This window comes from Globicephala melas, chromosome 19 (assembly GCF_963455315.2).
Source record: "Globicephala melas chromosome 19, mGloMel1.2, whole genome shotgun sequence".
NCBI lineage: Eukaryota > Metazoa > Chordata > Mammalia > Artiodactyla > Delphinidae > Globicephala > Globicephala melas.
In genome coordinates this window covers 1,496,414-1,516,910 of record NC_083332.1, presented here as the reverse complement: position 1 = coordinate 1,516,910, position 20,497 = coordinate 1,496,414, and the positions used below count along the sequence as shown (strand labels likewise).

The 20,497-nt window shown below is 46.3% G+C and overlaps 1 protein-coding gene across 1 annotated transcript in view; it reads right to left on the bottom strand.

The window, feature by feature from the left end:
- LOC115847975 (zinc finger protein 304-like) overlaps positions 1-20,497 on the bottom strand; it is an 83,827-nt gene that overhangs the window by 517 nt on the left and 62,813 nt on the right. Inside the window, 1 exon segment of the mRNA XM_060288611.2 lies at positions 1-998. Coding sequence (XP_060144594.2) covers positions 1-998 — 998 coding nt within the window.

Genomic DNA, 20,497 nt, shown 5'->3' with positions numbered 1-20,497 from the left:
TGTGGATTTTCTGGTGATGAACAAGGTGGGACTTCCTAATGAAGGCTTTCTGACATCTGCTGCACTCATAAGGCCTTTCTCCAGTATGGATTTTCTGATGCTCAACAAGTATATGCTTGTGGCTAAAGGCTTTCCCACACTCTCTGCACTCGTAAGGCCTCTCGCCTGTGTGATTTCTCCAATGTTTAATGAGGTTGGAGTTGTATCGAAAGAATTTCCCACATTCGCTGCACTCGAAAGGCCTCTCTCCACTGTGAACTCTCTTATGTCTAATGAGTCTGCAGTGGTACCTAAATGCTTTCCCACATTCACTGCACTCGTAAGGCCTTTCTCCAGTGTGATTTTGCCAATGTTTAATGAGTTTGGACTTGGACCTAAAGTATTCCCCACACAAGCTGCACTCATAAGGCCTTTCTACAGTATGAACTCTTTGATGTCTAATGAGGGTGGATGTGTACCTAAAGAATTTCCCACATTCAGTGCACTCATAAGGCCTTTCTCCAGTGTGAACTCTCTGGTGTTTAATGAGTGTGGAATTATACCTAAAATATTTCCCACATTCATTACACTTATAAGGCCTTTCTGAAGTATGAACTCTCTGATGTCTAATGAATGTGGAGCTGTACCTGAAAAATTTCCCACATTCGCTGCACTTATAAGGTCGTTCTCCACTGTGAACTCTCCCATGCCTTACAAGTCTATAGTTGTACCTAAAGAATTTTCCACATTCTCTGCACTCATAAGGCCTTTCTCCATTGTGTTTTCTCTGATGTTTCATGAAGTTGGCATTGTACTTGAAGAATTCCCCACATTTGCTGCACTCATAAGGGCTCAATCCAGTGTGAACTCTCTGATGACTAATGAGTGTGGAGTTGTACCTAAAGCATTTCCCACATTCACTGCACTGAAAAGGCCTTTCGCCAGTATGGATTCTCTGGTGCTGAACAAGGTGAAACTTTCTAATGAAGGCCATACCACATTTGCTGCACTCATAAGGCCTTACACCAGTGTGGATTTTCTGGTGCTCAACAAGGATCTGTTTTTGACGGAAGGCTTTCCCACACTGAGTGCACCTGTAATCACTCTGCCCACTATCAAAAGCTTCCCCACACTCAGTGTCCCTGTGTGGCTTCCCCGCATTGTGAGGGGTCGGCTGCTTCAGAAGGCCTATGCTGCCTGGGAAGTCCTTTCTGTCTCTGCTGCATGTCAAGGTCCTCTCTGCCGAGTGAATGTTGCTGTTGGTAAGAAATGAAGGCTGCCCCTCATCCCTTCTGGAAAGTTTGTCTCTAATCTGCTCCTTCTGGTGCTGGAAAAGGTTTTCCCCACAAATATACAGCCCTTCATCAGGGTACATTCCGTCATGCTCAGGTAGGTGCAAATGGTCTTTGGACAGTGGGTCACACATCTCATAGGGCTGGGCCTTCTTGGTGGATGGATCTGGCTTTGGAGTCCCAACCTCTGACATCCCTACAGAAACACTTTGCTCAGAAGGTGCCTCCTCATCCTGTGCTCCATGCCAACAACCTGTAAGCAGAGAAATGCCGATGAAGTGCATGATTATTTTGGTAGAAGGGGCAGCCCCATCAGAAATGACACACCGAAGACTAAAGCCAGAGAGAGGAAGGTCTGCTGTGCAGAGATGGGCCTGCATAGCTCCCATGATGAGAGAGCCCTGACAATAGGCAAGGACTGAAGGATGAGTTACTGTCTCAGTCCATTTCGGATGCTATGACAAAATACCACAGACTGGCTGGCTTATAAAACCAGAAAGTTATTTCTCACACTTCTGAAGACTTGAACCCACAGATCAGCCTGTACTCTCCTGGGTTGCAGACTTCTCATAGTGTCCTCACATGTTGGAAGGAGCTAGGAGGCTCTGTGGGGTCCCTTTCATAAAGGCACAAATCTCATTCATGAGGGCTCTTCCCTCATGATCTAATCACCCCAAAGGCCCCATCTCCTAATACTGTCACTGCATGGGGTTTTCAACATATGGAACATGGAGGAACACAAACATTCACACCAGAGCAGGGAGGAGAGGCAGGCCTCCAAGTCAACATGGCCATGGCTACTGGTGACAGATGAGCACTGTGTCGAAGGTTGTGCCCAGACCTACAAATACTTGATGCAAAAGAAATGCTAAAGTTCAAGGACTATATAAGGATACATGCAGACCTCACGATATCTTACATATAGGTCAAATGTTGAACACTGCAAAGGGAGCAATGAAACAGAACATGTGACAAGTGAGAGTCACAAAAGTGTGGTTGGAGTGTGACAGAAGAAATAAGAGTGGGGAAGAAATGAGGTGTGGCACTGGTCCAAGCATCAATCAATAGTGAACGCAGGACAGATTCCGAGCTCTGACATCACACCATTTCCCAGGACCTCACACCAAGCCCGGGTACTTCTGAGGGTCTCCTGCCATTGATGTAGTAGTGACCACACTAGACTAGCAGGTACCCAGAGTCCTACCCATTGCTGCAGGTGAGCATTGATGTGGCACCTGAAAGAGGTTAGTCTTATGTGAAAGACAGAAAAAGAAGGGGCCAGCACATGTAGACAGAGATCCAACACAGGGCTTTCGGCATTCTAAAATTATAAGAACTTCACAGGGGAGACTGTAGTAACAATCAGTGGTTCCCCAAATTAGTAATTAGGTTGGTGCTAAAATTCCTGGCACAGAAGGCCCTAAGAAAAGTCAGCAAGAGGGAGGGGTAAGGCCTGGCACAACAAGAGTCCAAGCATCTAGACTGAGGACCCAACCAAGAACAGGCCAAGTCTGAAGGGGTCTCAGACAAAATCTAGATTTCTGACCCCTGAGCCCTATCTTGGAAGGACTCAGAGTAGAAGAGATGGGGCTCCCTGTGGAGAAAAATAATACTGTACACACAGTCCAGCCCCGGCACCAACAACACGTATGCCAGGAAACCAGGAAAGGAAGCAGTATCCGTGGTCTCAGTGTGGGGAGTACAGAGCTGCCCCCTGGGAAAAGGGAAAGAACAGAGCACAGCTCAGGGAACTGGCTGAGCTTGTGGACCTTACCTAGGGAGGTCACAAGTGCAAAGTTCTCCATCATCACAGCATGGTACAAGTGTCTCTGAGCTTCATCAAGGAGGCCCCACTCCTCCTGGGAGAAATACACAGCCACGTCCTCAAAGACCACACGGTCCTGCCAAAATTGGAAGAGTTTGGTTCATGGACAGCTTCTTGTTTCAACTATATTTTTGTGGATCCTGTATTTATCTATTTGCCATCCATTAATTACAGGGCTAAACTAATGCCCAAATTTGTTTACATCTCCCTTGCAATCCAGAGCCCATACTCTCAACCAACTCCTTAACTAACTCTCACGAACCAGGTCAGTATTTCCCCTGCCCTAAAGCAGCCCAGGGCCAGGTAACAGACAGCTGGGGACAGTTCCCATACCCCAGGTACACAGAATTATACAAACTAGTCACCCATAAACTTTTCATCCAATCCTCCCTGCATTTCCCTCAAAAGTCTAATAAAGGCTCTGACCTTTGGTGTCCCTTAGCTTGTGCTCATGCCTCCTGACCGAATCTGGTGCTTCTAGAGGTAGCTCTGTTACATAGTGTACCTTCTCCTCTTGGGAAATATAAGTAATAAAACTGTCTTTTAATGTCCTTGGCCTCTCTGTATCACGACTCACTCGTCTCCACTAGTTAAAATCCTGTGGGTGCAATCACTGATGCACTTCCCTTTCCAGGACCTTCAGCCCTCCCCCTACACATCCATCCCTGCTCATCCTCCTCCCACACGTCCCACCATGGAATATATACCAGGTCCCAGTGGCACCAGTGCCTGCTCTCTCCTTATTACCATTGATCACTGTGTCTGGCACACAGCATAAAACACATGGGGGAGGGAGCAGAAAACCACCACCTAAGGTGTGGAACTGCATGCATGGCCCTACCCCTCTCCTGCCACACAGTTTCCCTGGGGTTCCCCAGGTGTTGACCCTCAGACACATCCAGACTCGTCCCTGTCCTCAAGTGCCCAGTGCCAGGGCCCAGGGCCAACCATTCACACTCCTCGTTACCTGCATCTCACTCGTTGGACTGCACCTTCCTCATGACTCTAACCCTTCCACAGTGACAGTTCCACAGACAGCCCCAGCCCACACCATAGGCACTTCCTTCACCTCCTTATAGGGTACTCTGCACATGGAATCCAGGCAGTGAATGGAAATGCATCCAGCATTCATCTCAGCCCAGTCCTGCCCCTGAACACCAAAGTCCCCTGGGGCCAGGGCCTGCCCAAAGCCCTTCTTAGAAGGTCTCACCACCTGGCCCTGTTTTTTCCTTCCTCCCCAGCCACCCTTTTTATGTGAGACCTCATGTCCCCTTAGCCCTCTCCCTCTTCCGTGTTGCACGAACTGTCCCATAAGCAGTCAGCAACTTCTCTCCTCACGTGAAGCCCAGGTACACCGACCTCCCCACCCACACTGTGACTGCACCCTAAGTCTAGCGACTCTCCTAGCTGATCCCATTTCCTCCCTCAACATCCATCTCATGTTCGCTCTGGCCTCAGAAGACTCTCACGCCTACATCCCGCTGTCATGCACAGACAAGAACACTCTGCTCCCTCATCTGTCTTCGTGATGCCCATCACCACCAGCCAGGTACCCAACCCACAGACTTAGTCCTGAGGCCCTTCATTCTCACTCCTTGTCCTCTAGTGGCATCACCACCATAAACTAGAAATGATGCCGCCTAAATCTTACCTTCAGCTTCATCGTAGTCCACACAGCCACTCTGTTGTGGCTGTCTCCATCCTGAATCCATCCTCTGAACTCCAGCTCTCTGTGTAAAAGTGTCCACTCAACACCTCCCCTTGGGTGTCTCTGGAACATTTGTGACGTGGACAAAAACGGACTCTCCTTATTCCACCTGCAAATTCCTCCTAAAGCTGACTTTGCCCATTTTAGTTGATGAGGCATCCATCCTTCCTAACAAGTCCAGAAACATGAAGTCATCCCCAATTCTTCCTATCAGCCCACTTTCTTGAGTCCCTCACTCTCCATTAGATAAAATATGGACAGTACAATACTGTAAATCATCTATACTTCAATTAAAAATATACTGATACATTTTAAAAAATAAATAAAACACGGGCAGCTCTAGTTCAAAACACATCCAGAAAACAACCACTCCCTACTTCCATAGCCACCACTCGGATGTAGCCACCACCAACATTCACCTAGATGACTGCAGAAATTCCCCTCAGGTCTCCCTACCTTCACTCGCACCGTTGTCTGTCTTTTATTCTACAGCCAGAGGGAATCTGTTAAAACATGAGTCATAGCACCTTCCTCCTCTGCTTCAAACCTTCCATACCTCCCATCAACCTGAGATGAGAGAACCAGGACCTCAGACTATCATTCAAGGCCTGATACCTGTGAACCCCTATCCCAGCTCCCCATTCCCACCAGATATAACAGAGACCTGCAGTTCTCTGAACATCCCACCTCAGTATCACCTGCAACTGTCTGAACATTCAGAATCCTGAATGTAGTCAGGACTGTCTGCCACATCTTACTCCATCAATTGTCAGAAATGGAACTATTCTATATAACCTGGGACTAAATACAGGATCCTGGACCTGGTGAAAGCACAGGGTCTACAGAGGCAAGAGACAAAAAAGGGATAGAAGTCCTGGGACACTACCATTCCCTGAGGGCATACAGATCAGGATGATAAAACTATCAGGGTGATAATTGGGATGGGTGAGAGGTGGGACCCCTCCATTCACCTGTACAGGGTCCATAAGCATTTCTGCCACTGCCATGGGACCCTGGGGGAAGGAAGCCATGTGAAATGGGTAACAGTGGCAGGATCCTACAGCAGAGCTGGACCACCACTTCTGCCCTACCCTGGTGTAATTAGATCTCAGCCTGAGAGTCTAAGCTCAGTTCCTCACAAAACAGTATTGTCTCTTACTAGCTGAGTGACACTGGAGAAGGGTTAAACCTCCCTGAGCCTCAGGGAAAAGAAAAAGTTTATGAAGATTAAGAATGCTTCCAACCTCACAGGGGTCATATTGTTATCTAACGTAAGGAGTACATACCATGTGTCAGCTATGACTGACCATAGGAACAACGGTTTTGTATATATTTTCAGTGCAACTGAAGTGATACAGTTTTGAAAACTGGGGTCTTTATTTTTACTGCTTTTTTAAGATCTCAGAGGATGTCATATATAAAACTTTGCATTGTTAAGCAAATACCTAGAGGTAAATCAATGCCAAGCCAATTACAAATTGTTTGCATAAATTTAACTGAGTGAACAGGCTTATTTCTAATTACCTATGTGTATATATTTAGAGGAATATTGATAAATTAGTGTTTAAATTAATTTTCGTACATTCTTTTTGCGGTACGTGGGCCTCTCACTGTTGTGGCCTCTCCCGTTGCGGACGCGCAGGCTCAGCGGCCATGGCTCACGGGCCTAGCCGCTCCGCGGCATGTGGGATCTTCCCAGACCGGGGCATGAACCCGTGTCCCCTGCATCGGCAGGCAGCTTCTCAACCACTGCGTCACCAGGGAAGCCCTCATACATTCTTAAGTTAATAAGTTGTAGCAAGGGGCTGAGCAGGCAGGTCAGCTATTAGTTCATTCAGCAACCAGGCCTACCCATTAAATAATCCTCAAAAGGGAGCAGTGGATCATCCCTCTTGCCCTGAGGGTTGGAGGTGAGCTGGCAGTGCCCTCGTCTAGGACCCACTGGCTGCACCACTCTGGCTCACCTTCCCCTTGCTCCATCAGGAGTGGCCCTGAGGATAAGTAGAGCCTGCAAGTGGAGAACCCACACCAGCACACACTGCAGGCTCCACAGAAGGGACGTTCCTTACCCCATCCAGGCGTCCCTTCCTACAGACACAGGCCAGAAGCCCTCCTATGTCAGGTCTGCTCTTTTCTGAAGGGAGCACCAGGGATGCCAGCACCCAGCCCTCATGTCCTCCCCTCAAACTCTCGCCCCTCCCTCACCACAGGGCCCATCTCATGTAACAATCTTAAGCCTCCCTGGTGACGCAGTGGTTGAGAATCCGTCTGCCAATGCAGGAGACACAGCTTTGAGCCCTTGTCCAGGAAGATCCCACATGCCGCGGAGCAACTAGGCCCGTACGCCACAACTACTGAGCCCGCGCTCTAGAGCCTGCAAGCCACAACTACTGAGCCCACGTGATGCAACTACTGAAGCCCGTGCACCCTAGAGCCCATGCTCCGAAAGAAAAGAAGCCACTGCAATTAGAAGCCCACGCACCACAAGGAAGAGTAGCCCCTGCTCACCGCAACTAGAGAAAGCCCGCGTGAAGCAACAAAGACTCAATGCAGCCAAAAATAAAAACAAACAAACAAAACAATCTTAAGCCTCCCTCCTCAATCTGATCCCCAGGCCATGCCCTGGTCCAGTCCACACCCTCCATACCTTTGATATTTCCAACACTGTCCCCTTCCTCTACTTCCAGACTTTATGTTCACCTCCACATATGGTATCTCCATTTGGTGACATCTCCATCTTGATACATGTCAGGATCAACATGTCCAAATACAACTCATGATCTTCCCCCCGAACCTGCTCCTCGCGCTGACTTCCTTATCTCCCCACTTTCAGATGTTCAGGCAAAAAAATTTGGATGGTACTTCATTCCCTACTTTTGCTTACAACCGTATTTTATGCAGCAGGAAATCCCATTGACTCCAAGTTTGAGATTTCTCCAGAATCTCATCCCATCTCCCAATGTCGCACTATCTTCCTGGCCCAGCCCCTGCCATAATTCTCCTGGGGTCTATCGCGGTGGTCTCTTCAGCAATCTCCCTGCCTCCATTCGCATCCTATTCTCCCAATTTTTAACTTCTAACTCTGAACACGGTTCTCCCATCCCCAATCCCTTCACAACCTTCCATGGATTCTACCTGCTCAGGTTGCCGTTTCAGGTGAGACACCTCGTCCCCCTCTGTCCCCGACAAAAGGGACCCCAGGTTTCCCCAATGCTTCCGACTCCGTAGCACCTGCAATCCGTGCACCGGCGGCCCCGAGGGTACTCTCTCCCTCACCCCAGTCCACTGGTGGAAAAGGGACCCCTCCCAAGGCCGCCCTCTGTTCTGGACTCTGGGGCTGACCGGCAAGGAATTGAGCGGACCCACCTCCTTCCGGATCTGGGACTCGGAGGCGGGGGTCGGGCCGGGTGGGGGCTCGGGAGACGCAGCACCCACCTGAGCCGGCCTCATCAGGGCCGCCTCCGTCACCGGCAGGTGGGAAGAACGGAGCCGGGAGAGGCGGCGAGCGGGGCGGGAACTAGGGCACCGTCGTCAACTACGGGCGCAGGGGGCCTCACAGCCGCCTCTGGGCAGCGGGGCCAACTTCTCTCCTCCCGCTCTTCGCTCCGTCACCTCGGTGCCCACCAAGCGACGCCGACACCCTGAACCGGTGAACAGCCCGAAAACCACCCAACCACTACCAGAGACAACGCCGGAAGTCCCGCCCCCAGGCGATGAGCACGCACGTATGCGTCCCCCCCTAATCTTTCATTGGCTCAGTCACCGCCGCTTCGCACCGTAGCTGCTTCTGGGTAATGTAGTTTCCTCTGCCACCACTTATGTCTAAGATCTGAGCAGAACTCACTCCCTAAGTGGCTGGTAGTGGCTTTGAGACTCCTTCAGGGGCTCTGAGAAGCGGAGTTTCCTGTCTCCAACGGTGGGCGGGGCGTCCCCTTATCTTAAAGGGGACGCACCCAGATTTCTGGAGAGCAGTCCAGGAATACTTACAGAAAGTTTAGTGACGTGTTATTTCAGACTGTGAAACAGAGCAAGTTCCCAAATCTACACATCCAAAGGGTCACACTATATTATAATGATACTCTATGTGCACTCATGGCTGTCAGCTATGCTGTCGCTTTTCAACAACTTGAAACCTAACAGGTCCCTATGAGACTTTCCTAGAACAGATTCCTCTTCCCCATCCCATGTCCTCTGACTGCCTGTTGTCTGTAGAAAAAGTGTAGCCTCCTAGGCCTCCCGGAGGCAGGAAAGACAGGGACAGGCCCAAGGACAGCCTCTTCATGCATAAGGATTAAGCAGAATCAAAACCACCTACTTGTTTTGCACTTAATGCGGCCATGGTGCATGGAGGAATGGCTGGGGGTTTTTTTTTTTGGCGGTGCTGCGCTCTTGTGGGATTTTAGTTCCCCGACCAGAGACAGAACCACAGCCCACGGCAGTGGAAGCGCCGTGTCCTGACCACTGGACAGCCAAGGAATTCCCTGGAATGGCATCTAAAACAGAAACTTTGCAACATCTCAGCAAGGAACTCTTGACGGTGAAAACCATGGAGCCAGCGTGTGCTTTGAGGTAGGAGATAGATAGGCTTCGGGGTAACCTGCTACAACTGGTTTCATGCTGACCCTTTTGATAAACTACTGTTGGGACTAGGAGCCCTAATTGGATGAAAGATGAGAGGGTCCACCCCAGCCTCCACATTCTTGTGGTCAAGATTTCCCAGCCCCACACATGCGCAGAGGGGGTTCTCAAGTCGTCCTCTAGTAACTTTGGCTACATTGTAATATCATTATAATATCATTAGCATTGCAATTTTGACACCCACCCCCAATAGGTTTTGCTTAGGTGTTCTTGGGAAAGATTCAAAATGGAGTCTGGTGGAAGCCCAAATAAGGAATTGCAGATGACACTATCGTAGGGGAGGGAAAAGGGGAGTCACCCTGGCCCAAACCCTGGAAGATTAACCCCATACTAACAACCTAAGCTGCCCCTATTGCACGCAGCTCACTCCGTGAGCTCGCCTTGTGCTTTCCCACATGTACTGTGCTTCTAATGAATTCTGTGCCTGCCTTGCAATCTTAGTCTCTTTGTTGAATTCTTTCTCCAAAGAAAACAAAGACCGAGATCCTCTCGTTAGCTAAAATCATTCCCTGAGTTCCAGAGAGTAAATTTAATCACAGAAGTGAGAAAATCCAGAAGGGAAGTAAAACAGTCAAACAAGACAAAATAATAATTGTTTACTTGTTAAACAAAGTCAAGGACTTTTAGTTCCTCTTCAAGGGTTATAGATAATATTCTGAGCCATGACCTTTGAGCTCTTTTACAGATACTGAAACCTGCACCAAGTGGGAAAAATGAACTACATGCAGTCTGCAAGCACATAAACACCAGAATGGTTGGAACCAGAAGGTTGGTGATGTTGACTCCAGATTACCTCACCACCAACCAATCAGAAGAATGTCCACGAGCTGATCACACACCCTACAACCCCCTCCCTCATCCTATCTTTGAAAACCTTTCCCTGGAAGCCTTTGGGGAGTTCGGGTCTTTTAAGTACTAGCTGCCCTGAATTCCTTGCTTCGCACCCTGCAATGAACACTGCACTTTCCTTTACCACAACCCGATGTCAGCAGATTGGCTTTCCTGCCTATGGGCAAGTGGACCCAATTTTGCTTCGGTAACAGACTGAAGCTCTGTATTCGGTTTAATGACCTTCAGCATATTTGGTCCAGGACAAGAAAGAAAAGACTTCAGATAGAGCCATGGTAGGGATAATGGAGGAAGAATGACAGGAAATGCAGAATTGCTTGAAAGGGTGAAACTGTGACTCTGGTTCCCAGAAAAACAGCTTTTCTGGCTGTACAGTCAGTGATTCTGTTTGAACCTAGTGAACAACACGTTTCTTCAAACAATATTTATTACTCCATATCTGAGATATTTTCCAATTCTTTTAAGAATCTGAAACCTACCTGAAAAAGAATAGTGATCTATCACATTCCATCTTCTGCTGGGACACTGTGTGATCTTTTAATAGAGCACGTGTACAAGGGGAGCACCTTGCCCCCAAGACAAATGTGTGGGATTCTAGTCTCTCCTCTTCTTGCTAGGAAGTTATTTATCACTTCACCTCAAATTGCAGCAGCAGTGTCTTCACAGGGAATTTAAATTATCTGAGAAAAACACTTGTGAAATGGAAATTACTGAAAGGTATTATTGATTATGTAGTTATTAAAATAAAGCAGCAGAAATAGTTCTAGAAAAGCATATGTGTGACATGTAAAAAAAAAAAAAAGTTAAGATCTTAGCCAAGTTTAAGCAAGAGATAGTGAAGTCTGAAAAGCCAGAAAATGAAGCTGAGCCTGTGGCTTTTCTCTCCAAAATGTGCTTCTTTTTAATACTTGAAAACATGGCTCATTAACTGCTTGGAGTGATAGATTGAGACAATCTTTTGAAAGTCTTGCCAGAAACGTGAGAATGAATACGGAAGCTATGTTGTAGTGTGTATTTACTGTTCTAAGAAATGTTCAGTGAGCACCTACTGGGTTTTAGGCACAATTGTAGGTGAATGTGACACATGTGGAATAGGTTTGCCGGCTGCTCTGTGTATGCAGGAATGTTGCATATTTCCTAAAATTCTGTATTTGTCTATTTAGCATTCTTTTGTGGCAAGGCCAAACAAATCATTTCTCTCTCTTGCAATTCAGTTTTCACAGGCTCTCAAATATATTGTATATTTAATATTAATATTACATATTATAAACACCCCTAGGACAAACCCTAACATGTGTTTTTTCTTCTTGCTAAATAAGGGATGTGTCCACCTAGGTATTCTGTGCTTCTTTAGCCATAAAAGCATTGTAGAAATTAAGTAACTTCCACTAAGGAAAAGTAAAAATAAGATAAATTCCCTAAGAAAAGGACATAGAAAACGGACCCAGTGTGTCTAACAGTGACCCAAAATAAAATGGAGTCGGGAGGGAGGGGCCTTCCTCCCCACCCCCGCTGGGCAGCTCCACTGTCTGCTTCTTGATTCTAAAATATTTCTAGCGCAATGATGACCCCCTTCTCTCCTTGGCCTAGGGCAGCCCGCCCCCTCCATAGAAGGGCTGTTGATCCAAGCAGAGAGGGCCAAGGGGCCAATCTGGAAAGGCCAGCAGAGGCCTCTCCCAATACTCTTGGGGACAAAATATATTTAATGGTTAAGGGACTCGTCCCAAGTCTGACAGCTAGAACAGTAGAAAGGGCCAGAAACCCTCCCACACAATCTTGAACCTACTCCAGGACTAGGATCCGAGGGTAGTTGATCTGCACCGTTGATTCAGTATAGTTCAGAACTCCGCCATGGCATAGATATTTTTATTTATTTATTTATTGACTGCACCATGCGGCACTCGGGATCTTAATTCCCCGACCAGGGATTGAACCTGTGACCCCTGCAGTGGAAGCACGGAGTCCTAACCACTGGACTGCCAAGGAATTCCCCGGATTTTTTTTTTATAAATTTATTTTATTTATTTTTGGCTGCATTGGGTCTTCACTGCTGCACACAGGCTTTCTCTAGTTGTGGTGAGCGGGGGCGACTGTTCCAGTGCGTGGGCTTCTCATTGCAGTGGCTTCTCTTGTTTGGAGCACAGGCTCTAGGCACGTGGACTTCAGTAGTTGTAGTACACGGGCTCAGTAGTTGTGGCTAGCGGGCTCTAGAGTGCAGGCTTAGCAGTTGTGGTGCATGGGCTTAGCTGCTCTGCGGCATGTGGGATCTTCCCGGACCAGGGCTTGAACCCGTGTCCCCTGAATTGGCAGGCGGATTCTTAACCACTGTGCCACAAGGGAAGCCCTCCCTGGATATTTTTAAAAGAAAAAAAAGTTTTCTTTTCTCCCTTTTCCTGAATATATGGTAAAATTCCAAGTCTTCATCACTGCCTTTCCTTTGGAACCACAACTAAAAGAGAGTAGCTTGTCCTACACTGGTCTACACTTATGGCTAAATTTTCCTGTATTCCTAACTGTTCTGTATATGCTGCATTTAGACTTACTTATGGCAAAGAAGGCATTCTTTTAAATGAAAACAAATCTCAAGAAATCATGAAGATATATATAAGCTACATACACCTAAAAATCTCTGAATTCAGGTCCCATTTTCTGTTACATAGGAGTGAACAGAACTCCCACACCCACCCTTTTTTAATATAATAAAAGGGCCTTAGCATGGTTGCAACTGTCATCACTACAGTAAGCTGGTTTATAGATGTTTTCCATTGAATATCACAATAAAGAGTACCTTGTGCTATGAAAAAATTAAATAAAATGGAGTCAGGCAGTCATGACAGACCTGGTGTTCAGTCATGTACTCTGTGTTCTTAGAAAAACCATGACCAAAAACTGTAAGGACTTCAGATTCTGCTAAGGGTCCTACCTAGAATAGTCCCTGAGGAGAAGCTCTGATAACAGCCAATCATCAAAAACTTGAAGTCAAGCTGCATATGTTACTGAACCAAACTTGGGTCCACTTGCCCCATGCACAGTAATGCCAATCTACTGACACTGGGTTGTGGTGAAGGAAAGTACCAGGTTTATTGCAGGGCACCAAGCAAGGAGAATGGGTACCTTATGCTCAGAAGATCTGAACTCCCTGATGGGCTTTCAGGGAAGGGTTTTTAATGACAGGAGAGGGTCACAGGGTGTGTGATCAGCTCATGAACAATTCCTGATTGGTTGATGGTTAGGTAACAGGGTGGTATTTCAGAAATCTCAATTATCAATTACCTGGCTCCAACCTGTCTGGTGGTAGCATGCAGTGAACTTCCTCCACCTGGTGGGGGTTTTAGTATCTGCAAAACAACTCAAGGATATGGCTCAAGATATTATCTACAGGCTTTGAGAAGGAACTAAAGGTCCTTGACTTTGTTTCATGGCTAAACTATCATCATTTTGTCTCACTTGAATGCTTTCCTTTGTTTCTACATTTTCTTACTTCTCTGATTAAATTTGTTCTTTGGAACTGAAAGAAGGCCTAAAAGGCTAAAACTTTCCAACAAGTAAGAGGCAGGGGACACAGGGGTTGGGAGTTCTCTTCATGGGAAGGCCATACAGGGTCCTGCTCCATTTCACAAGGGCTTGTGGTCAAGCTGCAAGGACCATCCATTTCCTTTACAAGTCTGCCAACTGTGGCTTTTGTAGGTTTTGCTTTTAAAAATTCCTCACCCCCTTCACCACCCCTCCCAAACGTAGTTTCATTTATAGCTGAAGGCTGTACATCTCTGGTTTGCAAACCTTGTGAACGATAAGCTGTCCTTTTGCTTTAAGATAACCCTTGGGTCTTCCCTGGTGGTGCAGTGGTTGAGAATCCTCCTGACAATACAGAGGACATGGGTTCAAGCCCTGGTCTAGGAAGATCCCACATGCCATGGAGCAATTAAGCCCGTGCACCACAGGTGCTGAGCCTGTGCTCTAGAACCCACGAGCTACAACTACTGAGCCCGTGTGCCACAACTCCTGAGCTCACGTGCCACAACTACTGAAGCCAGTGCACCTAGATCCCATGCTCTGCAACAGGAGAAGCCACCACAATTAGAAGCCCGCGCACCGCAACGAAGAGTAGCTCCCACTCGCCGCAACTGGAGAAAGCCCACACGCAGCAACGAAGAACCAACACAGCCATAAATAAACAAACAAATAAAAGAATGATCTCTGAGAGCTGAGAGAGGCTGTGTACCTCCAAGAGTTACTGTGTTACAAAAAGTAATAATAACCCTTGATTTTTTTCTGGGATTTTTTTCTAATTTAGGAGGGTAGTATAATCCCCACCCTTTACCTCCTGCATGTGACTAGGTTTCATGTGGACATCCGTGGATTGCTGAGACTCTCATTTTTAGGGTGTTGAGAGTTTAGCTAAGCTACTCCGTCGTGTTGCTACCTTGGCATCCATTTTGTTTGGCCAAGCAGCCTGCAGGGTCCTTAACCTGACACTTCCCCCTCATGAAATCACATGCCCTGTTAGCTATCCCCAACAATGCTGAGGAAGATGGGACATCTTCTTTGGACAAGGGACCCAACTCAGGCTACTGCCAAATGCCCCTCCTCAAGCTGATTCTGGGAGGCAAATAATCTTCATATCCAGGGTAAGAAATTGGTGAGGTCCTTCAGACATTCCCAGGAGGCCTCGTGCAGCAATGCAAACTGAACCAAATATGGACTGACAGCTATTCTTTATCCTCTTGCTATTCCATCCTGAATAGCAAATACAAACTAGAGGTGCCCACAAAATCCGTTCACTGTTTCATTCTGTTGTCAATCCACAGCATACAGTAAATAGAACTCTATGTCCCTTAATCAATAAGAACTTTACCATCACAAACACCAGCAGTGTGAGCTGGAGAGTCCTGGGTCGGGTGACTTTGAGGATGGAAAAATCAACCCAACCATTACAAGTCAATCAAATATACTCACTAAGAAGGGCAATCTCCACAAGCTGCCTGCAGAAGCCAGCTGGAGTCCTCTTTTCCAGAACTGGGTAATATCCCACCCAAAACAATCAGTGGGAAGGGAATGAGATACCCCAAAAATCAAGAGACGGGTGAGTCCTCCAGATGAAGGGAGAAAGCATAGCTTCCTGCCTGCTCAGCACTGTACAGATGATTCATACACACTGTGGCACCCTGCCGTGTGGCAGAGGAGGGAAGGCTAACGTAACAGATACTGGCAACAACTTATTTCTGGCAAGGACTCCAGGAAGGTCTGGAAGTGCAAGGTGTATCATGAAAGCTTCCAATATATGTGGTACTTAAGAGAATCTCCCTAGGGGACTTTGGTGGTGCATTGCTTAAGAGTCCGCCTGCCAATGCAGGGGACACTGGTTCGAGACGTCGTCCAGGAAGATCCCACATGCCGCGGAGCAACTGGGCCTGTGCGCCACAGTTGCTGAGCCCGCGTGCCACAGCTGCTGAGGCCCACGTGCCTAGAGCCCAGGCTCCACAACGAGAGGTCACCACAACGAGAAGCCTGCGAACTGCAGCAAGGAGTGGCCCCTGCTTACCGCAACTAGAGAAAACCTGTGCACAGCAACGAAGAAGACCCAACTCAGCCAAAAAAAAAAAAAAAAAAAAAAAGTGCTGGACTTCCTAACCTTGAAAAAATATGTTCTTGGTGACACTTGGGTAGATAAAAGGCAGAATTCTGTGTTACCTAGGGCTTAGAATGAGACAAGGGCATCAGGCAGGGCACACGACGGGCTGTACAGGGACACAGTAAGCAACCTGGAGCTGTACGGAGCACCCTATGTATAGCAAGAGGTCTGGGGCTAGCTAGGTCTCTGAGGCTCCCCATGGATGACGTGGCTGGAATAATTTCATGGTGTCAGGGGCATAGAGGCTGTCTCCAGTTGCCTGGTATCCTGGCTCTAGGACATAAGGGATGGGGTATAGCAGTCCAGAGTGTGAGTGCCTGATATAGACAGTGATTGGGTGTGGACTTAATCAGCTGCTTCAAAAGGGGAAATGACTAGCATCAAGCCAGTGACTCAAAACTGGAGCAAGACAGTATTTTCATAAAACTATATATCAAAACACTGTGGTACTGTCATAAAGACAAACATTTAGACCAATGAAACAGCAGAGTGCCCAGAACTGGAAGCCAATATATTTGATCAAATAATCGACAAGTGTGCTAAGACAATTCAATGGGAGGAGGAAAGTCTTTTTTTAATATTTATTATTTATTTATTTATTTGGCTGCGCCAGGTCTCAGTTGCATCACGTGGGATCTTCGTTGAGGCATGTGGGATCTTTTAGTAGCGACATTTGAACTCTTGGTTGCAGCATGTGGGACCTATTTCCCTGACCAGGGATTGAACCTGGGCCCCCTGCATTGGGAGCGTGGAACCTTAGACACTGGACCACCAGGGAAGTCCTGGGAGGAGAAAAGTCTTATCAACAAATTGTAGTAAAGTGGATATCTGCATTCAAATGAATGAAATTGGACCCTTACCTTACACCACACCCAAAAATGAGCTCAAAATGGATCAAAGACCTAACAGTAAGATATAAACCCATAAACTCTTAGGTGAAGACAAAGGGAAAAAGCTTCATGATCCTGGATTTGGAAATAACTTCTTGGCATTGGAAAAGCATAGGAAACAAAAGCAAAACTCGATAAAATTACAAACTTCTGTGCAAAGGACACAATCGACAGAGTGAAACGACAACCTATTGAATGGAAGAAAAACATTTGCAAATCATGTATTTGATAAGTATCTAGATATACACAAAGAACTGCTACAACTCAACAATCAGAAAATAATCTGATTTTAAAAGGGGAAAATATAGCCATTTAAAAAAAGAATATACAGGACTTCCCTGGCGGCTCAGTTGTTAAGAACACGCCTGCCAATGCAGGGACACGGGTTTGAGCCCTGGTCCGGGCAGATCCCACATGCTGTGGAGCAGCTAAGCCCGTGAGCCACAATTACCGAGGCTGCGTTCTAGAGCCTGTGAGCCACAACTACTGAGCTTGTGTGCCACAACTACTGAAGCCTGTGCCTACAGCCTGAGCTCCGCAACAAGATAAGCCACCGCAATAAGAAGCCCATGCACCGCAACGAAGAGTAGCCCCCACTCGCTGCAACTAGAGAAAGTCCACGTAACAATGAAGACCAAACACAGCCAAAAATAAATAAATAAATAAATAAATAAATAATTTAAAAAAATGAATATACACAATTGGCCAAGAAGTATGTGATCATTAATCATTAGGGAAATGCTAAATAAAATCACAATGAGACACTACACATTCATTAGGATAGCTACTAGTAAACATGAAATGGAAAATAAAATTATGTTGAAGAGGATGTGGAGATACTAGAACTCTGTGGACCTTTGATGGGAACATAAAATGTACGGCCAATAAAGGAAACAGTTCAAAATACTAAAAATAGAATGACCGGGACTTCCCTGGTGGTGCAGTGGTTAACAATCTGCCTGCCAATGTGAGGGACATGGGTTTGAGCCCTGGTCCGGGAAGATCCCACATGCCGTGGAGCAACTAAGCCCACGTGCCACAACTACTGAGCCCACGTGCTGCAACTACTGAAGCCCACGCGCCTAGAGCCCGTGCTCTGAAACAAGAGAAGCCACCACAATGAGAAACCCGCCCACCACAACAAAGAGTAGCCCCGCTCGCCGCAACTAGACAAAGCCCGTGTGCAGCAACAAAGACCCAATGCAACAAAAAATAAATTAAATAAATTAATTTATTTAAAAGAAATAGAATGACCATATGATCCAGCAATTCCACTTCTGGCTATACACCCAAAAGAATTGAAAGCAGAATCTCAAGGAGATATTTGTGCAGTCATTCTCACAGCTGCACTCTTTACAACAGCTAAAATATGGAAACTAAGGAAGTGTCCATCAATGGAAGAATGCATGAGGATGTGGTATATGCATACAATGGAGTATTATTCAGCCTTAAAAAGGAAGGGAATTCTGAAACATGACACATGATAGATTAATCTTGAGATTATTATAACTGAAGTAAGGTATTCACAAAAAGACACAAACTGGGGACTTCTCTGGTGGCGCAGTGGTTAAGAATCCACCTGCCAATGCAGGGGACACGGGTTCGATCCCTGGTCTGGGAAGATCCCACATGCCACACAGCAATCAAGCCCGTGTGTCACAACTACCGAAGCCCGTGTGTCTAGAGCCCATGCTCCGCAACAGAAGTCACCGCAGTGAGAAGCCCGTGCAGTGCAACGAATAGCCCCTGCTCACTGCAACTAGAGAAATCCCACGTGCAGCAAAGAAGACCCAATGCAGCCAAAAATAAATAAATAAATAATAATTTGTAAAAAAATCACTTTAAAAAATATAAATAAAATGAAATACATATGATAGCAAGTTTTATGTATGTGTGTTTTAACACAGTAAGAAGGGAAAAAAAACCCCAAAGTACATAATATGTACTTCACAATGCCATTCAGAGCAGACTTTTGGCTGAAGTCCTTTCCCCATTTGCTTCCTTCATAAGTTCTCTCTCTGGTGTGAATTTTTTGGAGCCAAATGAATGAGAGTTTTGGCTATAGACTTTCCAACATTCACTGCACTCAGAAGGCATTTCTCCAGTGTAAATTCAACAATGTTTAATGAGGCCAGAATCATATGTAAAGAAGTTCCCATATTTTCTTTTTTTTTTTCTTTTCTTTTTTTTTTTTTTGGCTGCGTTCAGTCTTTGTTGCTGTACGCGGGCTTTCTCTAGTTGCTTCGAGCAGGGGCTACTCTTCTTTGTAGTGCACAGTCTTCTCATTGAGGTGGATTCTCTTGTTGCGGAGCACCAGCTCTAGGAGCACGGGCTTCAGTACTTGTGGCACGCGGGCTCAGTTGCTCCGATGTATGTGGGATCTTCCTGGACCAGGGATAGAACCCGTGTCCCCTGCATTGGCAGGCGAATTCTTAACCACTGCACCACCAGGGAAGTCCCCCATATTCGCTGTTCTTATAAGGCCTTGTATCAACATGAACTTGCTGGTGTGTAACAAATCTGGCGTTTTACTACAAAATTTCTCACATTAGCTGCACTAATAAGGCCTTTCTCTAGTGGTATTTGTCCAATGTCTCATGAGTGTGGAGCTGCAACGAAAGAATTTCCTACATCAAAACACTCATAAGACCTTTCTCCAGTATGAATTCTCTGATGTCTAATGAGTGACATGGTACCTTCACACACACATAACCTGACACATATACTTGAGCTGTTTTGCAGAAACTTAGACCCCCACCCAGGTGGAGGATGCTGACCACAACCGTTATATTCCAGAAACATCACCCTCTTACCTCAACACCAACCAATCAGAAGAAGGTCCACGAGCTGCATCCCTCAACCCTCTAAATGCCCGTCCCTAAAATCTATCAGGAAGTTTGGGTCTTTTGAGCTACAGCTGCTTGTTCTCCTTGCTTGATACCCTGCAATTAACACTGTACTTTCCTTCACCACAACCCAGTGTTAGTAGATTAGCTTTGCTGCACAGCGGGCTAGTAGACCCAAGTTCAGTTTGATAGCAGACATTAGACATTTAAAAAATCTGCTACCTACAGCCTTGCGGTTTCAAGAGTCCCCCTTGTAACTACGCAGACATTTCCAACTCCAGTCAATCCTTGCTTTACAAGCACCCTTACCTCATGACAGCTCCAATTATAATTCTTCATTAAAAATTTATGGAACTAACTGTGACCTTCTGTTTTTTGCCTTTATAACCTTCCTCCATTTTGTAGTCCAGGGAACCACAATTTTAGTGCTTCTCAAAACTGTGTCTTCCAGGCTGCAGTCCTAACAAGCCCCAAATAAATGTGTCTTAACTTCAATCAGGTATTCGTTTCCGAAATTTTGGTTAACACTCATAACACATAAAAGTATTATGCAATAGACTATGTTGTCATTAATTTTTACTGTCCATCTCCTTTGACCAGAAAGTCAGACTCATGAGGGTAGGGATATTTGTCTCTTTGGATCTTGATGGGTCCTATGCAGCCAAAATAGTGCTTGGAATGGAGTAGGCACTTAATGAGTGCTTGTTAAGGAGGGTATAAATATGATGGCACAGATGCCCTGTTTTTTCTAGCATTCTGTCAAAGATATCTGCTCTCTCTATGTCACCCTTCAAGCTGGCATTGTTTGGTATACTAAAAAATTATTTAAATAAATAAA